Source organism: Thalassophryne amazonica, chromosome 10 (assembly GCF_902500255.1).
Source record: "Thalassophryne amazonica chromosome 10, fThaAma1.1, whole genome shotgun sequence".
Classification (NCBI taxonomy): Eukaryota; Metazoa; Chordata; class Actinopteri; order Batrachoidiformes; family Batrachoididae; genus Thalassophryne; species Thalassophryne amazonica.
Genome location: NC_047112.1, coordinates 62,723,730 through 62,751,440, shown reverse-complemented (window position 1 = coordinate 62,751,440; position 27,711 = coordinate 62,723,730). Strand labels below are relative to the sequence as shown.

Sequence of the window (27,711 nt, the reverse complement as noted above, 5' to 3'; positions counted from 1 at the left end):
TTTTTAACGTATTTACAATTATATTATGTATGTACTTACACTGAACTTACTAAATAAAATTATGCATTCACACTTTTAATATAAAGATGATTTACTGCCCTGTGCTGGAATGATCTGTTAGTCGAGAATGTAATTAGCACTATTAACTAATATCCGTGGTTTCTCCAAAAATATTAGTCCTATTAATGTACTGTTTTGGCAGTATTCATCCCTGGCCCAAAATACATAACCATACCAAACAGTAAATTTCAGCTGTCCTAAATTTGTCCATAATCAAAGCTATACGCACGCACACATGCACAGAGACGTTCTTGTCTTTTCCCATTCTGCTGCAAGCAGGTGCTTCTATTTTTAGACACAAACAATGGTGGTGGAAGACATCAAACACAATACACATTTCACTCATGGTACCAGCAACATGACACATCTCAGTCATAGTAACTGCAACATGACACTTAACTAAACTGAGTAAACCAATTGAACTACAAAAACACCTAAATCAATAACACGAACAACACTTTGAAAACTAACATGAATCACAATGGCTACATTTAAAACCCCAAAACCCCAAACTCCCATGGTGCATTGCAGCACAACGTCAGTGGTTTAGTGGTTAGTTAAATTCGCTAATTTCTCAAAAAAAAATATTTGGCCTATCAGCTTTCCATTTTCACAGAATTCATCCTTGACCCAAAATACATAAGCATACCAAATGGCAAATGTCAGCTCTACCCGGTTTCTCCATGATTGAAGGCATGCTCACGCATGCACACAAAAGCCACTGACAATTGCTCAGAAATATTAGCCTGTGAGAAATGTTGACTTCGGTGACATTACTTTACGTAGGGACCGCCCCCTCAGTCTCATGTGCTATTTTCATTGAAAGGAATGCAGCTTGAAATCAGTGTTTTTTGGACTTTGGCGGTGAATACATCAAAATAAAAGTGTTTTTTTTTTTGTTTTTTTTTTTTGTAAGGTCCAACAACACCAGTAATGGTTTTTATTAGTTATCCAGTGTTGCCACATATAAGATTTTTGGGGTAGAATTGGAAGTGTTTTGTAAGTGCTTCCCAGAAAGAGTGAAGAAATTTCATCCAGCACAACATGAGAATCTACTTACTTCTTCAATTCATGTGGCAACAGAACTAAGCGTGTTGCCTGTCCCAAAAGCATGGAATGGGAAGGGGATGTTTTTTTTGGGGGGGGGGGGGGGGGGTGCTGTTATCACAGAAATGAAATGTCTCTGTATCCCACGCTCTGCCAGGAGTCATGACGTGGACACCGGACCAGAGATTAATTGTTGAGAAAAATGAATTTTATCCGTGTTTATAAGTGTGACCATGAAGACTGAGAGAAAGTGACTGCTGGTTAATGGGAGAGCCATGACATAGACACCAGACCAGCCCCCAGTCAGTTAACGGCAATACTTTACCAGATCAATGGCTGTGAATTATCATTGATTGGATCTTTACTGATTGTCATGTGTTTGTACAATTTAGAGGTTTTGAAAGGAGATAATGATTTTGTTTACATATGGAACCACGTGGAACTGAGACAGGAATGATATTCTACATACTACTATGTGTGAACAGGGAAGGAGAATTCAGTGGGATGCATCTCTCAGGGTAAGTATTTATTAATACTTCATGTTTATTTTAGTTTTGGACTGATGTACTGGTGTAAGTACAAGGATGAAACTGTAATTAGGCACAGGCGAGTAACCTTAATGCAGCTAAAAATCGGTTCCTAATGTTACGTAATGATTATGGATAAAAATAGCTATAAATCTGTCTTGTATTTTTCTGATGCACTCTGGCATATCTATAATATTATAACAGCCAAGTGGCCGCTGTGTGTGTGTACATGTGTATGGCCTTGATCACACAAAAACTGGGGAGAGCTGACATTTGCCGTTGGGTATACTTATGTATTCTGGATGAACGCTGCAAAAACACAAAGTTGATAGGACAAATATTTTTGAAGAAATTAACAATTTTAGCTAAGCAGTAAACAATAGACATTATGCTGCAATGCACCATGGGAGTTCAGGGTTTTGAGGTTTCAATTGTTGCTATTGTGGTTCATGTTAGTTTAACAGTGTTGTTAATGTTATTGATTTATTGTGTTTTTGTAGTTCAATTGGTTTAGTCGGTTTAAGTGAGTGACTTAAGTCTCATGTTGGTACCATGAGTGAAATGTGTGGTTTTAATGTCTTCAGCCACTGTCTTTTTTTTTTTTTTTTTTGGTCACATTAAAAGCAGCTGTGCGTGCATGCATGCAACTTTGATGACAGACAAATTGTGGAGAACTGACATTTGTCATTTGGTATGCTTATATATTTTTGTTTTTGTTTTTTTTTTTGTTTTTTTGGAGAAGTTACAGATATTAGCTAACAACACTGAACAGTAGATGTTGCTAACTACTTTCTGGACTCACACACCATTCAAGTGTGAGTGTGGTGAGTGATTTTATTTACTAAGTTCAATGTAAGTACATAATATAATTAAATATACATGGATGACACAAGAACGTGAAAAAAAAAACTTGTTTCCATTGTGGTTCATTTAAAAATCAAATGGAAAACAGAAGTAAAAATAATAATAATTGTGTGTGTGTATATGATAACAATGTTGTGTGGGCCGCTGAAGAGGAGGCACTGCTGGCCCACCACCACCAGAGGGCGCCCTGCTTGGAGTGCGGGCTCTAAGCACGAGAGGGCGCCAGACCTAGAAGAAGTGACAGCTGTCATTCATCCCCTGCCCCAGCTGTCACTCATTCATCATCATCACCACCATAAAAGCCGGACTGCAACTCCACCTCCTCGCCGAGAAATCGACTACCATTCCTGAGGTAATCCGTCTCTGCAGTATTAGGATTAATCCACGTTTTGATCTCTGTTTGCAGCCGTTTATTCCTATGGGACAGTTTTGTCGGAGTGGCGTGTTGTGGGAACCGCGACGTCTTCGCCTCCCACTCCCTCCAGATAAGTGACTGACAGGAGCTGCTTGAGTGTATGATTGGAGGTGGAGGTGCTCCCTCCCATCAGTGTTGGACTGTGTATTACTGAGTGTGCGGACTCACACTCACACATCCTGTTTTTGCTTTCTGCCAGCAGTGCCAGGGTCGACAGCCGGGAACAGAGGCCACCTGGGGACTCGGGACTTGGCGGCTCCGGTGTTCTTCAGACCGTTGGTGGTGGAAGCCGTGTGGAGTACGGCTTCTCTCTCGTCGGGGGGGTCTCCTATCTTCGAGCCTGCCACACGTCACCTGGTGCTAATTGACTGTGCATATTTTCTGTGTCTTTTCGTTGTGTAGCGTCACAACATTAAATTGTTACCTTTTGGTTTAGTCATTGTCCGTTCATTTGCGCCCCCTGTTGTGGGTCCGTGCTACGACACCTTCACAACAGGATTTCTCGGCCATCGTCATGGACTCCGAGGGGCGTCAACCCGAGCTTGAACGGCCAATGGAAGAACCAGGAGCGCAGGCGTCAGCAGGAGGCGTGTTGAGTGAGCTGCAGCAGATCTTAACCGCCTTCACGGCTCGGTTAGACTTAGTGACTGAGCAGAATGTCCTCCTTAATCGGAGGGTGGAGGCTCTCACCGCCAGGGTGGAAGCGCACGAGCAGGGCGCTGCTGCAGCCGCTCCTCTGGCTGGTCCTGGGCCTGTATCAGACGTTCCACTGGTCGTTCAACGAACCCCCCCACCGTCCCCTGAAGCATACATAAGCCCTCCGGAACCGTACGGGGGCTGTGTCGAGACGTGCGCGGACTTCCTCATGCAGTGTTCGCTCGTCTTTTCACAGCGCCCTGTCATGTACGCATCAGACGCTAGCCGGGTGGCTTATGTGATCAATTTGCTTCGAGGAGAGGCACGCGCATGGGCTACGGCGCTTTGGGAGCAGAATTCACGGCTCCTAACGTCTTATACTGGGTTTGTACGGGAGTTCAAACAAGTGTTTGATCATCCCAACAGAGGCGAGACCGCTTCGAACGTGCTGCTGTCGATGAGACAGGGGCGCCGTAGCGCAGCCGAGTATGCAGTCGACTTCAGCGAGGTCCGGCTGGAATAACGTTGCGCTCCGCGCCGCCTTTGTAAATGGACTGTCACCGGTCCTCAAGGAGCACCTACTGGCTAAGGAGGAACTGCGGGATTTTGACGGGCTTATTGATTTAGTTATACGCTTAGACAACCGCTTAAACGAGCATCGTCGGGAGCAGGCCGGGGGGCGTGACCGGGCACGAGCCGTCCCTCCTCCTTCCGGTTCCGACAAAATGACGTTGTCCCCACGCTTCACTGCCAGAGAGCTCCGTGTGGCTACAGCTCCCCCTGCTGAGGAGGCTATGGACACGAGCAGGGCCAAAGTAAAAACAAACATCAGACAAAGGAGACTGGCCCGCGGGGAGTGTTTTATCTGCAGCTCATGTGAGCACATGCAGAGGGACTGCCCTAAACGGTCAAACTACAAACGCCCGTCCTTAGAAACTGGGCTAAGGGTGGGCCATAATACGCACGCGGGAAAACCCCACAAATCTGCACAAATCCCAGTAACAATCCTGAGTGGGGATTTAACCCTTCATGCCCCAGCACTATTAGACACAGGGTCGGAAGGGAATCTGCTGGACAGCAGATGGGCAAAGGAAGTAGAGCTCCCCCTGGTGGCTCTGCCGGCACCATTGCAGGTGCGAGCACTAGACGGCACCCTGCTTCCATTAATCACACATCGGACTCAACCAATGACTTTGGTTGTGTCTGGGAATCACAGGGAGGAGATAGTGTTCCACGTCACACCATCTACTTCCCGAGTGATTTTGGGCTTTCCATGCATGGTGAAGCACAATCCCCGGATTGATTGGCCGTCTGGGGTTGTGACGCAGTGGAGCAAAACCTGCCACCGGGAGTGCCTAGGATCCTCGGTTCCTCCCGGCACTACGGCTAATGAGGAGGTCAAAGTCCCCCCCAATCTATCGGCGGTGCCAAAGGAGTACCATGATCTTGCTGACGTTTTCAGCAAAGATCTGGCGCTCACTCTTCCCCCGCACCGACCGTATGATTGTGCCATCGATTTGGTCCCGGGCGCTGAGTACCCGTCCGGCAGGCTGTACAACCTCTCACGTCCGGAACGCGAATCAATGGAGACCTACTTCCGGGACTCCTTAGCTGCCGGGCTGATCCGAAACTCCACCTCCCCGATGGGTGCTGGTTTCTTTTTTGTGGGCAAGAAAGACGGCGGACTCCGTCCATGCATTGATTACAGAGGGCTGAACGAGATCACGGTTCGCAACCGATACCCGTTGCCCCGTTGGATTCTGTGTTTACACCCCTGCATGGAGCCCAAATTTTCACTAAATTGGATCTTAGAAACGCGTACCACCTGGTTCGGATCCGGGAGGGAGACGAATGGAAGATGGCGTTTAACACCCCGTTAGGTCACTTTGAGTACCTGGTCATGCCGTTCGGCCTCACCAACGCCCCCGCGACGTTCCAAGCTTTGGTAAACGACGTCTTGCGGGACTTCCTGCATCGGTTCGTCTTCGTATATCTGGACGATATACTCATCTTCTCCCCGGACCCTGAGACCCATGTCCAGCATGTACGTCAGGTCCTACAGCGGTTGTTGGAGAATCGGCTGTTTGTGAAGGGCGAGAAGTGCGAGTTCCACCGCACTTCTTTGTCCTTCTTGGAGTTCATAATCTCCTCCAACTCCGTCGCCCCTGATCCGGCCAAGGTTGCAGCGGTGAGAGATTGGCCCCAACCGATAAGCCGTAGGAAACTACAGCAGTTCCTCGGCTTTGCAAATTTCTATAGGAGGTTCATCAAAGGTTACAGTCAGGTAGTGAGCCCCCTAACTGCCCTGACCTCCACCAAAGTCCCCTTCACCTGGTCGGATCGGTGCGAAGCCGCGTTCCAGGAGTTGAAACGCCGGTTCTTGACTGCACCAGTTCTGGTGCAGCCTGATCCTGATCGCCAGTACGTAGTTGAAGTGGACGCCTCTGACTCAGGGATAGGAACCGTGCTGTCCCAGAGCGTGGAGGCTGATAAGGTTCTCCATCCTTGTGCCTTTTTTTCCCGCAGGTTGACCCCAGCTGAACGGAACTATGACGTCGGCAATCGGGAACTCCTCGCGGTGAAGGAGGCTCTTGAAGAGTGGAGACACCTGCTGGAGGGGGCGTCGTTGCCCTTCACGGTTTTCACGGACCATCGGAACCTGGAGTACATCTGGACCGCCAAGCGGCTGAACCCCAGGCAAGCCCGCTGGTCTCTGTTCTTCGGGCGCTTTGACTTCCAGATCACGTACCGCCCCGGGACCAAGAACCAAAAACCAGATGCATTGTCCCGGGTGCATGAAGAAGAAGCCAAAGCGGAGTTGTCGAACCCCACCGAGACCATCATCCCCGAGTCCACTGTCGTGGCCACCCTCACCTGGGACGTGGAGAAGACCGTCCGGGAGGCCCTGACAAGAAGCCCGGACCCGGGGACTGGCCCCAAGAACAGACTCTACGTCCCACCAGAGGCAAGAGCTGCCGTCTTGGACTTCTGTCACGGGTCCAAGCTGTCCTGTCTTCCCGGAGTACGCAGGACCGTGGCAGTAGTCCAGCAGCGCTTCTGGTGGGCGTCCCTGGAAACCGACGTCCGGGACTACGTCCAGGCCTGTACCATCTGCGCCAGGGGTAAGGCGGACCACCGGAGGATGACGGGACTCCTCCATCCCCTGCCAGTGCCTCATCGCCCCTGGTCTCACATCAGCCTGGACTTCGTCACGGGCCTCCCGCCGTCCCAGGGCAACACCGTGATTCTCACGATAGTGGACCGGTTCTCCAAGGCGGCCCACTTCGTGGCCCTCCCGAAGCTTCCGATGGCCCAGGAGACAGCAGACCTCCTGGTCCACCACGTCATGCGGCTGCATGGGATACCGTCGGACGTCGTCTCGGATCGGGGCCCCCAGTTCTCTTCACAGGTGTGGAAGAGTTTCTGTAAGGAGCTGGGGGCCACCGTATGTCTCTCGTCCGGGTACCACCCCCAGACCAACGGCCAGGCAGAGCGGGCTAATCAGGAGTTAGAGCAAGCCCTCCGATGTGTCACCTCCGCGCATCCGGCGGCCTGGAATCACCATCTGGCCTGGATCGAGTATGCCCACAACAGCCAAGTTTCGTCTGCTACCGGCCTCTCCCCTTTTGAGGCATGTTTGGGGTACCAGCCCCCGTTGTTCCCGTTGGTGGAGGGAGAGGTCGGTGTGCCCTCGGTCCAGGCCCACCTCAGGAGGTGCCGCCGGGTGTGGCGGGCCGCCCGCTCTGCATTGGTAAAGGCCCGGACGAGGGCTAAGGCCCATGCGGACCGCCGGCGTTCCCCGGCCCCCACATACCAGCCTGGGCAGGAGGTGTGGCTTTCTACCAAGGACATCCCTCTGTCTGTCGCCTCCCCTAAATTGAAAGACAGATTCATCGGACCATTTGAGATCCTCAAGATCATCAACCCGGCCGCAGTGAAGCTTCGACTCCCGGCTTCACTGCGGATTCACCCCGTCTTTCACGTTTCCCGTCTCAAGCCACACCACACCTCGCCCCTCTGTACTCCGGGACCACCGCCGCCTCCTGCCCGGCTCATCGACGGGGAGCCTGCTTGGACAGTGCACAGGCTCCTGGACGTCCGTCGTAAGGGCCGGGGTTTCCAATATCTGGTGGACTGGGAGGGGTATGGACCTGAGGAACGCTCCTGGGTGAAGAGGAGCTTCATCCTGGACCCGGCCCTCCTGGCCGATTTCTACGCAAGACATCCGGACAAGCCTGGTCGGACGCCAGGAGGCGCCCGTTAAGGGGGGGGGTCCTGTTGTGTGGGCCGCTGAAGAGGAGGCACTGCTGGCCCACCACCACCAGAGGGCGCCCTGCTTGGAGTGCGGGCTCCAAGCACGAGAGGGCGCCAGACCTAGAAGAAGTGACAGCTGTCATTCATCCCCTGCCCGAGCTGTCACTCGTTCATCATCATCACCACCATAAAAGCCGGACTGCAACTCCACCTCCTCGCCGAGAAATCGACTACCATTCCTGAGGTAATCCGTCTCTGCAGTATTAGGATTAATCCACGTTTTGATCTCTGTTTGCAGCCGTTTATTCCTGTGGGACAGTTTTGTCGGAGTGGCGTGTTGTGGGAACCGCGACGTCTTCGCCTCCCACTCCCTCCAGATAAGTGACTGACAGGAGCTGCTTGAGTGTATGATTGGAGGTGGAGGTGCTCCCTCCCATCAGTGTTGGACTGTGTATTACTGAGTGTGCGGACTCACACTCACACATCCTGTTTTTGCTTTCTGCCAGCAGTGCCAGGGTCGACAGCCGGGAACAGAGGCCACCTCGGAACTCGGGACTTGGCGGCTCCGGTGTTCTTCAGACCGTTGGTGGTGGAAGCCGTGTGGAGTACGGCTTCTCTCTCGTCGGGGGGGTCTCCTATCTTCGAGCCTGCCACATGTCACCTGGTGCTAATTGACTGTGCATATTTTCTGTGTCTTTTCGTTGTGTAGCGTCACAACATTAAATTGTTACCTTTTGGCTTAGTCATTGTCCGTTCATTTGCGCCCCCTGTTGTGGGTCCGTGCTACGACACCTTCACAACAAACAACAACCTAAACAATTTTAAAATGCATTAAGACAGTAAATAAACATTTAAAAAAATTACATAATTAGCAGGAAATAAAAGGGTTGAGTTCCTCTTCGAAAAATTGTTGAGGTCTACGGTTCTAAAAACATTCTGGAGTCACATGCCATTCCAACTTTGCTTACTTATTACCACCCTTGAAAAATGTCAGCTACCCATTTTATAAACACTACCCAATCTAGAGCCTGTGGATCCCCAAGGGCAACATGCTAGTTTTACCTTTATCAACTATATCAAGGCCCACACAAAGACTTGGAAAAAATTATTTCTAATCTAGTATATAATTTTTTTGAAAAACAGTGTTGACTGGAGTGAAATATGGCACCGCATATCTAGGGCTTTAGGTGTGTATACGAGGTCTATTAGAAAAGAAACCGACCTTTTTATTTTTTTTAAAAACTATGAATTTGAATCACGTGCGATTACGTCAGACAAGCTTGAACCCTCGTGCGCATGCGTGAGTTTTTTCACGCCTGTTGGTTGCGTCATTCGCCTGTGGGCAGGCTTTGAGTGAGGAGTGGCCCATCCTCCTTGTCAGAATTCCTTTGTCTGACTTCTTCCTGAGAGACTGGCGCTTTGCTTGATCAAAATTTTTTCAGAAACTGTGAGACACATCCAAGTGGACACCATTCGAGAAATTCAGACGGTTTTCGGTGAAAATTTTAACAGCTGATGAGAGATTATGGAGTGTGACTGCCCACGGAGCCGGACGGCGCGCCGCGCCTTGAGCCGCCGTCGTCAGCCTGTTTCAAGCTGAAAACTTCCAAATTTAAGCCTCTGTTGACCCAGGACGTTGTGAGAGAGCAGAGAAGTTTCAGAAGAGCTCGGGATCAGCAGTTTATCCGGACATTCCACTGTTAAAGGAGATTTTGTAATGAAAGACGTGTGGACGGATTCGCGCGTCGGCACCCAGCCGCTCATGGCGAGGCGCAACAGCAAAACACCTCCGTGTTGATAACCATTCGTAAGATTCAGGCGGTTTTCGATGGCTTTCAATCGAGTGAGTATCCGAGAAATTGTTTAACAGCTGGGCATGTTCAAACTTGTCCTGTAATGCTTCCAACGGAGGTGTTGGCTGGGTGCCGACGCACGAATCCGTCTGCACGTCTTTCATTACAAAATCTCCTTTAACAGTGGAATGTCCGGATAAACTGCTGATCCCGAGCTCTTCTGAAACTTCTCTGTTCTCTCACGACGTCCTGGGTCAACAGAGGCATAAATTTGGAAGTTTTCAGCTCTAAACAGGCTGACGACGGTGGCTCGGGGTGCGGCGCGCCGTCCGGCTCTGTGGGCAGTCCTTAAAGCAACAGTAACACTCCATAATCTCTCATCAGCCGTTAAAATTTTCACCAAAAACTGTCTGAATTTCTCGAATGGTGACCACTTGGATGTGCCTTACAGTTTCAGAAAAAATTTTGATCAAGCAAAGTGCCAGTCTCTCAGGAAGAAGTCAGACAAAGGAATTCCGACGAGGGGGTGGACCAGTGCTCACTCAAAGCCTGCCCACAGGCGAATGATGCAACCGACAGGCGTGAAAAAACTCACACATGCGCACAAGGGTTCAAGCTTGTCTGACGCAATCACACGTGATTCAAATCCACATAGTTTTTGAAAAAATAAAAAGGTCGGTTTCTTTTCTAATAGACCTCGTATTTCTCCTTGTCTCCTTTTACTGTATCAGTTTGACTATAACCCGGGGGGTTGGGTAACATTTTGTCTGCAATTTCTTCAGCTTTCAAGGATGACATAAGTAAATCTTTAAAGTTGCGTTTTGTGTTCCTTATTGGTCTCTCTCTCTCTCTCTCTCTCTCTCTCTCTCTCTCTCTCTCTCTCTCTCTCTCTCTCTCAGCCCTGTATTCTTCACTACAGCAGGTCAAACAACACTTTGCTGTAGGAAATGATCATGCACTTTTTTGTGCTAGCTGCAACCTCCAGACTTGGTTTTTGCTTTTGTTTATGCTGCGTAATATGCACTTCCATCCACCTGTATTGGTCATAAATGTTCAAAACATATATAATCGTTATCAAGCTAAATTTTACTGCAGTAAGCTATCATAATCATTTATCACTCAGTGCAAGTTACATGTGCATTTAGACCAAATTTTGGACAGCTTGTCATGAAATTAATTGTGGAAGCTTTTGGAATAATAATGATAATAATGAATACATTCCTCCTTCATAATTTGATAGAATTTTTAAATGGCCATAGCCATTTTTTCTAAACCATCAATAATATGTCTTTTACATATTTTTTGTCTTAATACATTTTGAGTTTCTGTAGATTCACCAACACCAGAGCATTTTGTCCAATGTTCCCATTAAATCATATAAGAATTAAGTGATATTAATCAGTGAAATCACCTGGTGGAGTCAGTGGCTGCAAAGAAATCCTGCACCCTCTTGGCCCTTTCTGGAACAAGTTACCCACACCTGGTCTACATCATGACCTTTACGCTTTTTGGTTTGTTTGGTTTGGCATTTTGTTTGTTTGTTCCTGTGTGCTTTCTCTGAGCTTAGGGTAAAATTGGAGGGAAAATGGACTCAGAAATTGAGAAGATTATACATACAACCCCAATTCCAATGAAGTTGGGATGTTGTGTGAAATGTAAATAAAAACAGAATACAATAATCTGCAAATGCTTTTCAACCTATATTCAGTTGAATACACCACAAAGACAAGATATTTAATGTTCAAACTCATAGACTTTTTTGTTTTTGAGCAAATATTTGCTCATTTTGAAATGGATGCCTGCAACACATTTCAAAAAAGCTGGGACAGGGGCGACAAAAGACTGGGAAAGTTGATGAATTCTCAAAGAACACCTGTTTGGAACATTCCACAGGTGAACAGGTTAATTGGAAACAGGCGAGTGTCATGACTGGGTATAAAAGGAGCCTCCCCAGAAGGCTCAGCCATTCACAAGCAAAGATGGGGTGAGGATCACCACTTTGTGAAGAACTGCGTGAAAAAAATAGTTCAACAGTTTAAGAACAATGTTTCTCAATGTTCAACTGCAAGGAATTTAGGAAATCCATCATCTACAGTCCATAATATAATCAGAAGATTCAAAGAATCTGGAGAACTTTCTACACATAAGGCAGCAAGGCCGAAAACCAACATTGAATGCCCGTGTCCTTCGATCCCTCAGACAGCACTGCATTAAAAACTGACATCATTGTGTAAAGGATCTTACCGCGTGGGCTCAGGAACACTTCAGAAAACCACTGTCAGTTAACACAGTTCGTCGTTACATCTACAAGTGCAAGTTAAAACTCTACCATGCAAAGCAAAAGCCATACATCAACAACATCCAGAAATGCCACCGCCTTCTCTTGGCCCAAGCTCATTTGAAATGGACAGACACAAAGTGGAAAAGTGTGCTGTGGTCTGATGAGTCCACATTTCAAATTGTTTTTGGAAATCATGGACATTGTGTCCTCCGGACAAAAGAGGGGAAAAAAACAAAAACAACCAGATTGTTACCAGTGCAAAGTTCAAAAGTTAGCATCTGTGATGTATGGGGTTGTGTTAGTGCCCATGACATGGGCAACTTACACATCTGTGATGGCACCATCAATTTTGAAAGGTACATCCAGATTTTGGAGCAACACATGCTGCCATCCAAGCAATGTCTTTTCAGGGGCATCCCTGCTTATTTCAGCAAGACAATGTCAAGCCACATTCTGCACGTGTTACAACTGTTTGGCTTCGTAGTAAAAGAGTCCGGGTACTAGACTGGCCTGCCTGCAGTCCAGACCTGTCAACCATTGAAAATGTGTGGCGCATTATGAAGCGCAAAGTACGACAACGGAGAACCCGGACTGTTGAACAACTGAAGTCGTACATCAGGCAAGAATGGGAAAGAATTCCATCTACAAAGCTTCAACAATTAGTGTCCTCAGTTCCCAAACGCTTATTGAGTGTTGTTAGAAGGAAAGGTGATGTAACACAGTGGTAAACATACCACTGTCCCAGCTTTTTGAAACATGTTCCAGGCATCCATTTCAAAATGAGCAAATATTTGCACAAAAACAATAAAGTTTATCAATTTGAACATTAAATATCTTGTCTTTGTGGTGTATTCAATTGAATACAGGTTGAAGAGGATTTGCAAATCATTGTATTCTGTTTTTATTTACATTTTACACAACGTCCCAACTTCATTGGAATTGAGGTTGTATATATTTCTGAGTTGCAATTCATCATGAATTGATGAGTTCATTCAAACCTGTTTCAGACCACATCCAGTGTGACGTCTAGTTTTACTGTTTTATTCTCTTGTGTTTTTGGGCAGAGTTGTGGGCTTACTTGCAGTAAGGTCCGGTGTAGTTCTCAGCACACAGGCATGTGTACCTCCCCGGCCCGTGCAGACAGGTTCCTCCGTGGGCACACACGTGGTTCTCGCACACATCCACCTCCTTCTCACAGTCTACACCTCTGTATCCAAACTCACAGGTGCAGTTGTAGGTCAGCACATTAGCGCTGCAGTTGCCGTGGACACAGGGACGAGAAGCACAGGCATCTGTCAGGACATCACAGCGCCGTCCGGCCCAGCCCTCAGTGCAGCTGCAGTTGTACGTGTTGAAAAGGTCCTGGCACTGCCCTTCATTCAGACAGGGGTTGGGTTGGCACACAGATGCCCCGCTGCACCCAGGCAGCACTAAATATGGTGATGTCCGGATGAACTGCTCCTCCTGGAGGCGTGGGAGGTTCACCTCAGAGGAGCTGAAGTAAGGCAGGGCGATGCCACCCACCTCCACCGTGTCCAGGCACCCTGCCAGGATCCCACCAGCGCCAGGACCCAGGCCTCCCAAAAAAATGTCCACCCCTTCCCTGAGGAAGTCTAAGTTGCCCCCTAGGCTCTTTGAAACAATGGCTTTCTGTATGTCATCATCTAACACGAGTGTCCAATGGGAAGCGTGTGCCCACGGTGCCGCCATGAACAGGTGGAAGCTGTGCCACTTGCCATCACTTACACTCCTCTGGCTGCTCAGGTTGACTAAACGCAGATGCTGATCCTCCTCCACCTCCTCCTCTTCCGCTGTATGTCTACAGGTGCTTTGAAGCTCCATGAAGAAGAAACCATCCCGGACAGCGATCGTAAAGAACGCTGAATCCTTCTGCGCATGTAGGATCACAGCATGGCGCTGCCGCGTGCGCAGGTTCAGGGACACATTGGTTAGGTTGCGGATTATGTGTCCATTTCCCCGGTAGGACAAAACAGTGCTGCTGTTCCAGAACGTGACATTGAAGTAACCTGAAAAGTCAGGAAAACATCAGGAAGCAACATTTATTTATGTATTATCTCACTGAGGAAACTTTGGTTCATCTTTGCTATTTTTTCTGGGTCTATGAAACAGAACATTGGTAACTTCTGACCCACAACAAGCGCACTGGTTTGCTTTTCAAACACCACCATGGTCCAGCAGCCAAGAAAGAAACACCACGATGGAACATGTATAGTAATTGTTCCTTAAGGAGGTCTTTTTGTTTTAAAAACGAGATCAGTCCAAACCCATGCCGTGCTAAATGTTAGCAAACAAGATCAAACATTAGGTAACACGTAGATCTAAACAACTTATTTCCTGGTGTCACCAACCGAACGGTCCCCCCCTAAAAATTGGTCCTCCCTGCCTTCACTCCGCATGCATCATTACCCGCGGCTCAGGGATTATCACCTCGGTTCTGCTTAAACCTGCACTCCAGTCATCATCAATCTCAGCGACAGATATCTGAAGCTTTTGTACAACAATCATTTCCACATATTCAGCATTATTTCATAATTAAAGACGGAGGGAGCGATCAGAGCGCGCGGCTACATGAGCTGCTAGCTGATGCGTTCATTGCACATCGGTCATTTCAAAGCATCACAGAGTATCACCTCATTTCTGCCTAAAACTGACTTTTCTTTCTGGGAGGTGATGGTCTAGTGGTTAAGCGTTGGGCTTCAGACCAGAGTTTCCTCGGTTCAAACTCCAGCCTGACCGGAAAATCACTAAGGGCCCTTGGGCAAGGTCCTTAATCCCCAAGTTGTTCCCGTTGTGTAGTGAGCGCCTTGCATGGCAGGACCCTGACATCGGTGTGTCAGTGTGATTGTGTGAATGGGTGAATGTAACGCATAATTGTAAAGTGCTTTGAGCATCTGATGCAGATAGAAAAGTGCTATATAAATGCAATCCATTTACCATTTACTTTAGAATGATTTAAGAGGTTTTACCTTGTCATCTGATGGTTAATAATCACATTAATCCATTTGATCGCTTTGGGTAAAGAGACTGTCTCAGACAAGTGGGCTGAGCTCTGAAATGACGCATGCGCAGTGGAGGCAGGGTGGACCAATTTTTAGGGGCAAACCGTTCGGTCTGCAACACTGGGTTTTAGATGGCTTTTATGTAACAGAAAAAGTATGTCAGAGGGTACGAGACTAACGACTGAAGAGAGAGAAAGTAAGACTGGCTTTGGGACAGTATGGAGGTACTTGTTGCTTTTTCAGTAGGACTCACAGATTAAGGCATGGCCACTGTGTTTTTCACATAGGCAGTGGAACCGCGGTGGGGAGGTGATGGGGTGGGGAGGTTTGAGTTGGTGTCCATTCGGCTGCTCCTGTTATGTTCAGGGTCACCACAGCGGATACAACCAGATCCGCATTGGTATTTGGCACAAGTTTTACGCCGGATGCCATTCCTGATGCAACTCCAGTGTAACCCGGAGAAACACACACAGCTGCTGGTGTTCCAAAGAGGTCTCCCATGCAAGTACTAACCAGATCCCGTGCTGCTGAGATCTGACAGGATCAGGCTGACACAGAGCAAATACAGCTGTGTGGGGAGGTTTGAGTATGGGTTAATATTTTACAAGTCATATAAATCAAGAATAACTCAGTTTTTTTTTTGGTTTTTTTTTTTACAAGTTTGGGACTTCCTGTGACTTTTATGCTGGTGCGGAACACATACCAAAAAAAAATAAAAAATAAAAAAATCATACTATTAACAATAATAATGTTACCTATAATGGCTATTACAGAGGACTTTCCCAGGAATCAAAGCACAAAACAAGACAGACTCCAACAATAAAAAAATAAATCACACTAAATAATAATGAAAACTACACTACAACAAGCCACAAAAATCCCAAAGGAAAGAGCTGATAATTCTCAAGGTTGGCGCTAGGTCACTTCAGATAAGTGACCAATCGGAAGGCGAGAATTCATATTTCCGTGACTGGCCCCTCGGTGAAAACACATTCGGGCTGTATGCTGTTTTATTGGAATCAGTCAGTTTTTTTATTGTCGAACTTGCTGCTAACAAGGTGAGCAAGGTGAACGATGAGATTTATACGCCAAGCTGACCTAAAATGAACCGAACCAAATTACATGAAAATTCAATAAGGTATATCTTCTATTATATATTCCAAATCTAAGGTAGAACTCTACTAGTGTTTACTAAAGTGTATCTAAATATCTAAAAAAAAGAAGAGTAGAGCCAATTAGGTGCCTGGTCTTGAGAACCAGGGATGGTAGGTTGAAAAGCTTTTTTATCCTATGGGAACTCTCCTACCCACCTAAGCAGCTCAAGAATATGGACAGCATGTATACAGTGGGGAAAATAAGTATTTGATTCACTGTCAATTTTGCAAGTTTTCCCACCTACAAAGAATGTAGAGGTCCGGAATTTTTATCATAGGTACACTTCAACTTTGAGAGACAGAATCTAAAAAAAAAAAAAAAAAAAAACAATCCAGAAAATCACACTGTATGATTTTTAAATCATTAATTTGCATTTTATTGCATGAAATAAGTATTTGATGCCCTACCAACCAGCAAGAATTCCAGACCTGTTAGTTTTTCCTTTAAGAATCCCTCTTATTCTGCACTCTTTACCTGTAGTAATTGCACCTGTTTGAACTTGTTACCTGTATAAAAGATACCTGTGCACACACTCAATCAATCACACTCCAACCTATCCACCATGGCCAAGAACAAAGGGCTGTCTAAGGACACCAGGGACAAAACTGTAGACCTGCACAAGGCTGCGATGGGCTATAGAACAATAGGCAAGCAGCTTGGTGAGAAGACAAAAACTGTTATGATTATTTATTAGAAAGTGGAAGAAACACAAGATGACTGTCAATCTTCCTCGGTCTGGGATTCCATGCAAGATCTCACTTTGTGGGGTATGGATGATTCTGAGAAAGTCCAGAACTACACAGGAGGACCTGGTCAATGACCTAAAGAGAGCTAGGACCACAGTCACAAAGATTACATTAGTAACACACGATGCCGTTATGGTTTAAAATCCTGCAGGGCAGCAAGGTCCCCCTGCTCAAGCCAGCACATGTCCAGGCCTGTTTGAAGTTCACCAATGACCATCTGGATAATCCAGAGGAGGCATGGGAGAAGGTCATGTGGTCAAATGAGACCAAAACAGAGCTTTTTGGAATCAACTCCACTTACAACCCTAAGAAAACCGTCCCAACTGTGAAGCATGGGGGTGGAAACATCATACTCTGGGGGTGCTTATCTGCAAAGAGGACAGGACGACTGCACCGTATTGAAGGGAGGATGGATAGGGTCATGTATTGCGAGATTTTGGCAAACAACCTCCTTCCCGCAGTAAAAACATTGAAGATGGGTCATGGCTGGGTCTTCCAGCATGACAATGACCCCAAACACACAGCCAGGGCAACTAAGGAGGGGCTCTGTAAGAAGCAATTCAAGGTCCTGGAATGGCCTAGCCAGTCTCCAGACCTGAACTCAATAGAAAATCTTTGGAGGGACCTGAAACTCCAAACCTGAAAGATCTGAAGAAGATCTGTATGGAGGAGTGGACCAAAATCCCTGTTGCAGTATGTGAAAACTTGGTCATGAACTACAGGAAACGTCTGAACCCTGTAATGGCAGACAAATGTTTCTGTACCAATTGTCAAGGTCTGTTTTTCTCGTGGATCAAATACTTATTTCATGCAATAAAATGCAAATTAATTATTTCAAAATCATACAATGTGATTTTCTGGATTTTTTTTTTTTTTAGATTCTGTCTCTCACAGTTGAAGTGTACCTACGATAAAAAATACAGACCTTTCCATTCTTTGTCAGTGGAAAAACCTGCAAAATTGACAGTGGATCAAATACTTATTTCCCCCACTGTATAAGTGATATTTACACAATCAGGGAAGTAAACAACATATACAAGAAATATAGTTTCTACATAATATTATAGGAGTTAGCTCCTGAAACCTAAATATTCATACAGGAGAAGATTGTAGTATACATCTACCTAGTCTGTAGACTTGTTGTAAAACTAAATTATAGCTAGTAGGCTAAGCTATAAATATGGTTATGTTATTATAGAAGCAGAACCTATGATGTAATATGTTTTAGGTTTCTATCTAAAGTTCACGCTGCTAGCTTACTATAGGAAGACAAAATCCATACTCTACATGCTTTCTAATGGAAACCCCAAACTTAGATACTATCTATTGATATCTATTAAATAACCCATAAACTGAAGAACCATTAAAAATCTACACCATGTAAAAGTGTAAATTACAAAAGTAGACTAACTATAGCCAGAATAGGTACAGTTGGACATCCGGGTCCCTGATGCGCACGCACATAGCAACGCACATAGTAACCAGCGAGCCGCTGAAAACAAACCACTCGCACTCATTTCCTACTTGACATCTATCGTGCTCGCAGCGTTCTGCCACGTTTTTTTCTACTTAATATACACCAGTTTTCACAGAGAATGCCATGATCATGTGTTGCAGTTGGCTGTACCAACCATGATAAGTTAAAGATCAATAAGTGTGTTTTTTTTTTTTCCAAGCTCCCAAAGCGCCACATTCTGCTTCTCTCTTCACTCCGCTCGGCTCGCAGGAACGCATTCTGTCTTCAGCTGTGAGTTCTCCGCTTTCAGGCTTTCCAACTCTTCCATTTTAGGACAGCTGTTCCATGTCAACGTAATCATGTGACATTGGACAAGGCAAGTCCTCATGGTTACTTGGACAGCTGGAGGCAGGAACTCTCTGGGTGAGGTTACTGCTGTCGCAGGTTCACCAAGAGAGGCAGCTGCAGGAGGTGAGCTGAAATGAAGCTTTGACTTTGTCCTCATTGGCCTGGGGCGTGGCTGGTCGAGACGCTTCACATTTCTGCTTTGGTTGCGGCTGTAGCATTCCACACATGATCATGGCATTCGCTGTGAAAACTGGTGTATATTAAGTAGAAAAAATGTGGCAGAACAATGATAGCGCAATGGACGTCAAGTAGGAAATGAATGCGACAGCGGATTTTTTAGCGGCTCACTCGTTACGATGTGTGTTGCTATGTGCGTGCACATCAGGGACCTGGATGTCCGACTGTACCTACGGCATTTGGCATGACCAAATCAGCAGGCCTTTGCTAATAAACAGCGGTAAAGATGACTATATCAACAATGGTTGTGAGTGCGCGTACAGTTTGTTTTCAGCGGCGACCCAAAATGGTGGCCGTAACTACGCGGAAGTGATGTAGACCCGACTGTACCTATAGCTACCGTTAATTTAGCCGTTAACTAGCCAACCGTACCTTGCTAGCAAACAAAGCTAAACAAAGCCGGTAACTGGTGTATAAAGTACAATAGCGTCGTTTCAAGTAACAAGTTCAAACAGTTGCAATTAATACAGGTAAAGAGTGCAGAATAAGAGGGATTCTTAAAGAAAAAATAACAGGTCTGTGAGAGACAAAGTTCTTGCTGGTTGGTAGGGGGTCAAATACTTATTTTATGCAATAAAATGCAAATCAATTATTTAAAAATCATACAATGTGATTTACTGGCTTTTTTTTTTTTTTTTAGATTCTGTCTCTCACAGTTGAAGTGTGCCTATGATAAAAATTACAGACCTCTCCATTCTTTGTAGGTGGGAAAACCTGCAAAACTGACAGGGGGTCAAATACTTATTTTCCTCACCCCTGCCACATTTCTCCATGTAATGTGGAGTTGCGTCAGGAAGGGCATCTGGCGTAAAACCTGTGCCAATTCAACATGCAGATCCACCTTGGATTTGCTGTGGCGACCCCGAGTGCAAACAAGGGAGCAGTCGAAGGGACTTACTATTAAATTAGTCATATAAAGTAAAAGAAAATGCTGCAGACTAACAGGGAGAATTAAAAAATTTTTCCTGACGTTAATCTACTGTTGCTAAGGGTGAATTTACTCCCCAAATCCTCTCCCACTATCTCCACCTGTAGTGATTAAATATTTATTAAAATCAAATGAAAAGATTTCACTGACATTCATATCCTTGGTTTAGCATCCTGCACTGTGCATCTGAGGGGCATGGCCACAGCTCACACCAGTGGACCTCTTCACAGTGCCGCCCTGCTGTGCTGGGGGGGCAAGTACAACTAAAATCATCCCATGTGGAGAAACACATCCCCCCATTCAGACAAGGGTTTCTCTGTGGATGAGAAACAGATGATTGTAGGAAATATTACATTTAAAAACACAGTACTGTGTATTTGGACTTTCATGCTGGTATAAACTGCAAAATGAGAGCTAGATTTTAGGTGGCAATCAAAGGTCTCTGTGGGACGCCAAGGCATATTCACTTACACTGCAGGTGTTTTCTCCTGAGCACCCAGAGGTCACATTTGCCATGCCAACCAGAGGGAAGGATCTCACTGATGCATCCACCCCAAAAAACTGCAGCCTCCTATCATTGATCCGCAGGTCCTGGATACAACCTTTGAAATATCCACCAAACTCAGCAGTCGTCCAGCTGTCCGTCATCCCTCCTACGAGGACCACATCCACTGATTGGACACTAACTGTCCTCACCTGCACTTTGCCCTGTTTCTGAGAGTCTACCTGCAGCACCATGTGCTCCTGCGACACCTCTACACTCACAAAGTGGATCTCGCCATCATCGATCGCACTCTCAGCCCTCAGAATCTCGCCATTATTGAGCTGAATGGCAGGCTTGCCATCCTCCAGACACACACGCAGGTGTTGGGTACTGCTGTTGGCGAGCACCAAGAGGAGGCTGCTGCTCTTCCGTGTACGCAAGAAGAGGGAGATGTTGAGGTTGTGAACCAGCTCATCAGTGATGGAGAACACGGCGTAACTGTGAGAGTCCTCATTACCAAAGCGTGCAGTCACATGTTCTGTAGACGGAGGAGAAGGAATACACACACAGTTAGCAAAACATTCAGTTTTAGGGAGGATTTTACAATGTTTAATAGGTTCATGGGCAATGTAACAACTAGAAAGGCACTCAGAGAGTGTACCCCTCTGCTGCACAGACTCCTGTCAGTAATTAAACTCCAATCCTTAGTCCGTTGTTGCTTCTCTGTCTGACAATTTGAATCTGATCACTAATTAAACTCCAATCCTTAGTCCGTTGTTGCTTCTCTGTCTGACAATTTGAATCTGATCACTAAACTAACGTCCATATTATTGAACCTTGATGTTGATCTTTGATCCTAGTCACTCATTTTTGATTCGTGGCCTTTGATCATGATTGTGGATCTTTGAATCTGATCACTCTCCTTTAATCTGGATCTTTGATCCAAATCATTTCTTTAACCTGGATCTCTGATCCTGATGTTTGGTGCTGATCAGTGAACTTAAATCCCAATTGATATCCATTGACCTTGATTGTTGACGTCGATCACTCGTCTTTGATCCTGAACTTTGATGCCGACCGCCCCTTCTTCGTTTCAGAGCTTTGATCCTGTTCACTCCTCTCTTATCTTGGCCTTTCATCCTGATCTTTGATCCTCTGCTACCCTGATATTAGACCATGATTGCTGATTGCTTTGATCCTGTAGTCAGGGTCCAAAGATTTCATATCAGAGATCAAAGGTCAAAGCCAGAGTCATGATCAGAGCAAATCAGGATTCAGTGGTTAAAGCTCAACCTTCAAGCACAAGCTCTGTCCCTTCAACTAAATCATAACAAAAATTAAACGTGCTCTTTCTCAACCCAGAGCTGACTTCAAACCCAAATTTCATTGAAATCCTATCATGTCCTTTTGAAATATCCTGCTGACAGTCAAACTAACAGATAAAACTGCAATAAAAACATAACCTCCTTACAAGAGGTAATCTTTTTTTGTACAGACAGCACAGGTTTGTGTAATTAATGAAATTAAAGCAGCAGTTCATCATGAGCTCTGTTAAGAACTAGAAGAAATCTAAGCAGCCATCAGCCCTCATGTGTGTTCCGTGTCCACCGTCAGCACTTTCCGCTGTGGGCTGATCACCTTATAAGAACACTGAGAACACACCAAGCTAGAACAGAGGACACATAGCCAGGTCCATAAGTATTTGGACAGTGGCACAATGTTTGTGATTTTCTGTCTGTCCACCACCACTATTCAGCTGAAATGAAACAATCAGGATATATGAATGTCGACCTTCAGCTTTTATTCAAATAAACATATTACGCTAAATATTAAGCAATTACAACCAGTTTTAAACATAGTTCCTCCATAAGTAATTGGCAAGGTCAATTTAAGAATAAGTAAATCATGTATAGGCTCTGAGGTCCGATTGCAGCATGAAGCAGACGACATGTCAGAAAATGGCAGGTTACTTTCCCAGCTGAGACTGCCACCCATTTACATCTGGATGGACACATGCAGATGAAGTGTCTTAAGGACACAGACAGGTAGCTTGGAGCACATACCTGGACCTTACAGTATAACTCCCATCCCACAGAGTCACATACTCTACAATCATTCACAATTACAGAATTCATTAAGAACGACAAGGAGTATGGTATTGTGTAGGGGTGGAGTGGAACAAAGAAGGATTTCTTTGAAAGAAGAATTTCAGTTACAGGCTGCCATGAGAAGCCTGGGAGACAAGATTTGATCTGCTTTCTTGAATAAAACCACTCAGTAAAATACTGTTTGTATTTCTTCATGATTGATGTAAATAATGTACGATGTATATTCCGAAACTTGGAAATGTTCATGTATCCATCCCCTTGACTACACAAAACTGGCTGAAAAATAATCCTCATATTTAGTTTGTGCACTTACTTACTGACTCTGAAAATGTGCCACTATACACACACACACACACACACACACACACACACACACACACACACACACACACACACACACACACACACACACACACACACACACACACAATTGTAATACCTTAAGAGTTGCTGTGATATTTTTGTTAAACTCTTTCAATTAAAGCTGAAACACGACGTGACAAGCTGTTGACCCCAAAACGTGAATCTGCTGCAAATATGTGAATTAATCACAAACTGTTAATAATCTTGCTGCAAACAGTGAATAAAATATCCCACAAAACATGAATGCAGGTCTTGCAAAGCGTAATCTTAATTTTCATAAGATATAGATGCACATTGACAATTTGGCCTATGTTCTATTAACTGCACATATCACTCACTAAAAGAGAGCTTTAAATCAGAAGTGCCTGACTCCGTGGTATAACTCATAAACTCGTAGCTTAAAGCAGATAACCCGTAAGTTGGAGAGGAAATGGCGTCTCACTAATTTAGAAGATCTTCACTTAGCCTGGAAAAAGAGTCTGTTGCTCTATAAAAAAGCCCTCCGTAAAGCTAGGACATCTTTCTACTCATCACTAATTGAAGAAAATAAGAACAACCCCAGGTTTCTTTTCAGCACTGTAGCCAGGCTGACAAAGAGTCAGAGCTCTATTGAGCTGAGTATTCCATTAACTTTAACTAGTAATGACTTCATGACTTTCTTTGCTAACAAAATTTTAACTATTAGAGAAAAAATTACTCATAACCATCCCAAAGACGTATCGTTATCTTTGGCTGCTTTCAGTGATGCCGGTATTTGGTTAGACTCTTTCTCTCCGATTGTTCTGTCTGAGTTATTTTCATTAGTTACTTCATCCAAACCATCAACATGTTTATTAGACCCCATTCCTACCAGGCTGCTCAAGGAAGCCCTACCATTATTTAATGCTTCGATCTTAAATATGATCAATCTATCTTTGTTAGTTGGCTATGTACCACAGGCTTTTAAGTTGGCAGTAATTAAACCATTACTTAAAAAGCCATCACTTGACCCAGCTATCTTAGCTAATTATAGGCCAATCTCCAACCTTCCTTTTCTCTCAAAAATTCTTGAAAGGGTAGTTGTAAAACAGCTAACTGATCATCTGCAGAGGAATGGTCTATTTGAAGAGTTTCAGTCAGGTTTTAGAATTCATCATAGTACAGAAACAGCATTAGTGAAGGTTACAAATGATCTTCTTATGGCCTCGGACAGTGGACTCATCTCTGTGCTTGTTCTGTTAGACCTCAGTGCTGCTTTTGATACTGTTGACCGTAAAATTTTATTACAGAGATTAGAGCATGCCATAGGTATTAAAGGCACTGCGCTGCGGTGGTTTGAATCATATTTGTCTAATAGATTACAATTTGTTCATGTAAATGGGGAATCTTCTTCACAGACTAAAGTTAATTATGGAGTTCCACAAGGTTCTGTGCTAGGACCAATTTTATTCACTTTATACATGCTTCCCTTAGGCAGTATTATTAGACGGTATTGCTTAAATTTTCATTGTTACGCAGATGATACCCAGCTTATCTATCCATGAAGCCAGAGGACACACACCAATTAGCTAAACTGCAGGATTGTCTTACAGACATAAAGACATGGATGACCTCTAATTTCCTGCTTTTAAACTCAGATAAAACTGAAGTTATTGTACTTGGCCCCACAAATCTTAGAAACATGGTGTCTAACCAGATCCTTACTCTGGATGGCATTACCCTGACCTCTAGTAATACTGTGAGAAATCTTGGAGTAATTTTTGATCAGGATATGTCATTCAAAGCGCATATTAAACAAATATGTAGGACTGCTTTTTTGCATTTACGCAATATCTCTAAAATCAGAAAGGTCTTGTCTCAGAGTGATGCTGAAAAACTAATTCATGCATTTATTTCCTCTAGGCTGGACTATTGTAATTCATTATTATCAGGTTGTACTAAAAGTTCCCTAAAAAGCCTTCAGTTAATTCGAAATGCTGCAGCTAGAGTACTGACGGGGACTAGAAGGAGAGAGCATATCTCACCCATATTGGCCTCTCTTCATTGGCTTCCTGTTAATTCTAGAATAGAATTAAAATTCTTCTTCTTACTTATAAGGTTTTGAATAATCAGGTCCCATCTTATCTTAGGGACCTCGTAGTACCATATCACCCCAATAGAGCGCTTCGCTCTCAGACTGCAGGCTTACTTGTAGTTCCTAGGGTTTGTAAGAGTAGAATGGGAGGCAGAGCCTTCAGCTTTCAGGCTCCTCTCCTGTGGAACCAGCTCCCAATTCAGATCAGGGAGACAGACACCCTCTCTACTTTTAAGATTAGGCTTAAAACTTTCCTTTTTGCTAAAGCTTATAGTTAGGGCTGGATCAGGTGACCCTGAACCATCCCTTAGTTATGCTGCTATAGACGTAGACTGCTGGGGGGTTCCCATGATGCACTGTTTCTTTCTCTTTTTGCTCTATATGCACCACTCTGCATTTAATCATTAGTGATCGATCTCTGCTCCCCTCCACAGCATGTCTTTTTCCTGGTTCTCTCCCTCAGCCCCAACCAGTCCCAGCAGAAGACTGCCCCTCCCTGAGCCTGGTTCTGCTGGAGCTTTCTTCCTGTTAAAAGGGAGTTTTTCCTTCCCACTGTAGCCAAGTGCTTGCTCACAGGGGGTCGTTTTGACTGTTGGGGTTTTACATAATTATTGTATGGCCTTGCCTTACAATATAAAGCGCCTTGGGGCAACTGTTTGTTGTGATTTGGCGCTATATAAAAAATTGATTGATTGATTGATTGATCACTGTTCATTAGCTGTACATTCATAGTACCTACACTGCTGTTTATTATTGTATTATTGTGTTATTATTGTATGTATTTTTTCAATGTTTTCACAAAAAAAGGGTATCCATTCACAAAATATAATAATTTTCTCTCAATCTTTATATGACAGTTGTACCCATATTTTACAACACGTTGGCAGGTTTAAATGGTAAATGGACTGCATTTATATAATGCTTTTCCATCTGCATCAGAAGCTCAAAGCACTTTTCAATTATGCCTTACACTGCCACCTCTTGCTACAACTATTTGCGCACACCGGCGGCTGAACGACAGAGTGTGCACTGTGCAAGTCTATCGACCCTCTCGCGGTAGGTATCAGCCAAATTCCAGTCGCCACGCACGAACATCTAACACTGCTTGCATGGCACTTAGAAAATCACAACAGAGGTACATCCAGGTTTTGGAGCAACACCTGCTGCCATCCAAGCAATGTCTTTTTCAGGGACGTCCCTGCTTATTTCAGCAAGACAATGCCAAGCCACATTCTGCACGTGTTACAACAGCGTGGCTTCGTAGTAAAAGAGTGCGGGTACTAGACTGGTCTGCCTGCAGTCCAGACCTGTTGCCCACTGAAAATGTGTGGCGCATTATGAAGCACAAAATACAACAACGGAGACCCTGGACTGTTGAACAACTGAAGTCGTACATCAAGCAAGAATGGGAAAGAATTCCTCCTACAACGCTTCAACAATTAGTGTCCTCAGTTCCCAAACGCTTATTGAGTGTTGTTAGAAGGAAAGGTGATGTAACACAGTGGTAAACATACCACTGTCCCAGCTTTTTGAAACGTGCTGCAGGCATCCATTTCAAAATGAACAAATATTTGCACAAAAACAATAAAGTTTATCAGTTTGAACATTAAATATCTTGTCTTTGTGGTGTATTCAATTGAATACAGGTTGCAGAGGATTTGCAAATCATTGTATTCTGTTTTTATTTACATTTTACACAACGTCCCAACTTCATTGGAATTGGGGTTGTAATCCAATTTATTAATTGAGCCACTATTGAGCTGTACTTTCCACAATTAAATTGATAGTTACTGGGTGCCAAATTAAATAGTAGAAACACACAAACACTTACTCATCACTCATTCCATTTACACCCCCAAAGTCCATAATCATTTTGAAACTGGTGCTAGAGTTTTTCTCTTTGTCATCTAATGAACAAAAAAATATAAACATCTTGTAGTCCATCCAGAGTTCAGTCCCCTCCCATTCATTCATGTTGTTTTCCAGTACAATCATTCGTCAGTCCCAATCCTATTTTGCTGTGCATACGGTCATGTGACACACTCACCCAATCAACATCTTTTGCTACCTAGTCACGTGACCAGTAGCGCGGAATCAGAATAATAGTTTGTGCTATCACGTGTGTCTTCCTTTGGATGGTTACGATCATTATTTGGAACATGATGAAAGAAAATGGGAACTTTAGGATAGCTGAGTGTGTGACTGTGTATTTCACTGTATTACAAGCTTTATCTGAGTGACTGAGCCCATGACATCTTTTCAATGGGCTGTATTCTGTAATCCCAAGACTCTTGAGAAACAGCTCCAACTTATCCGGATCCTCAAAGAACTCATGCTTATGGCCTTTGGACACTTTTATAATAGCTGGGTAGAGCAGTAAAGCCTAGAAACCAGCATGTCGAGCCTTTTCCATGACAGAATAGCAGGCTTTACGTCGGACCCGTGTTGCCAGGCTGTAGTCAGCTGCAAAGTGGGTTTCCTTTCCGTCAATCACAAGTGGTGAGTCCCTCACTGCTTTCAAAATCTTTGCTCTATCAGTGTATCTGAGACACATGAAGATCATGACACTTGATTTTGTGGTTGCACTGCCCTGGAGAAGTCCAATTTGATCTGCTCTCATGATTTCCGGTGGTACGTCCTTCAAGATGGGGAACCACAGTGACAGCTGAGACGTGATGTATTGTAAAGCATTAGAGTTCTCTTTTTCTCACAAAGCCCATGTACAACAATGTTGTTTCATCTGCTTCGATCCTCTTGTTTGGCTAACGTAGTCTCCCCTTTTGTTGCTCTTTGGCCAAGGCTTTGGATGTTTGTTTCATGCACATGGTGCGCATGGTTAGGTCAGCATTTGCCTCTCTTAGCACCTTTGTTTCTTTTCTGAGTGATGGAAAGTCGGTTTGGAATGAATCCAAATATTGATCCAAACGGGAGAATCC

General features: G+C 44.8%; 1 protein-coding gene across 1 annotated transcript in view; it reads right to left on the bottom strand.

Moving 5' to 3' along the window:
• The window catches only part of crb1 (crumbs cell polarity complex component 1), a 114,036-nt gene that overhangs the window by 39,354 nt on the left and 46,971 nt on the right, over positions 1 to 27,711 (bottom strand). Inside the window, 3 exon segments of the mRNA XM_034180113.1 lie at positions 12,956 to 13,904; positions 19,918 to 20,083; positions 20,239 to 20,789. Of these exon segments, the coding sequence (XP_034036004.1) occupies positions 12,956 to 13,904; positions 19,918 to 20,083; positions 20,239 to 20,789 (1,666 nt within the window).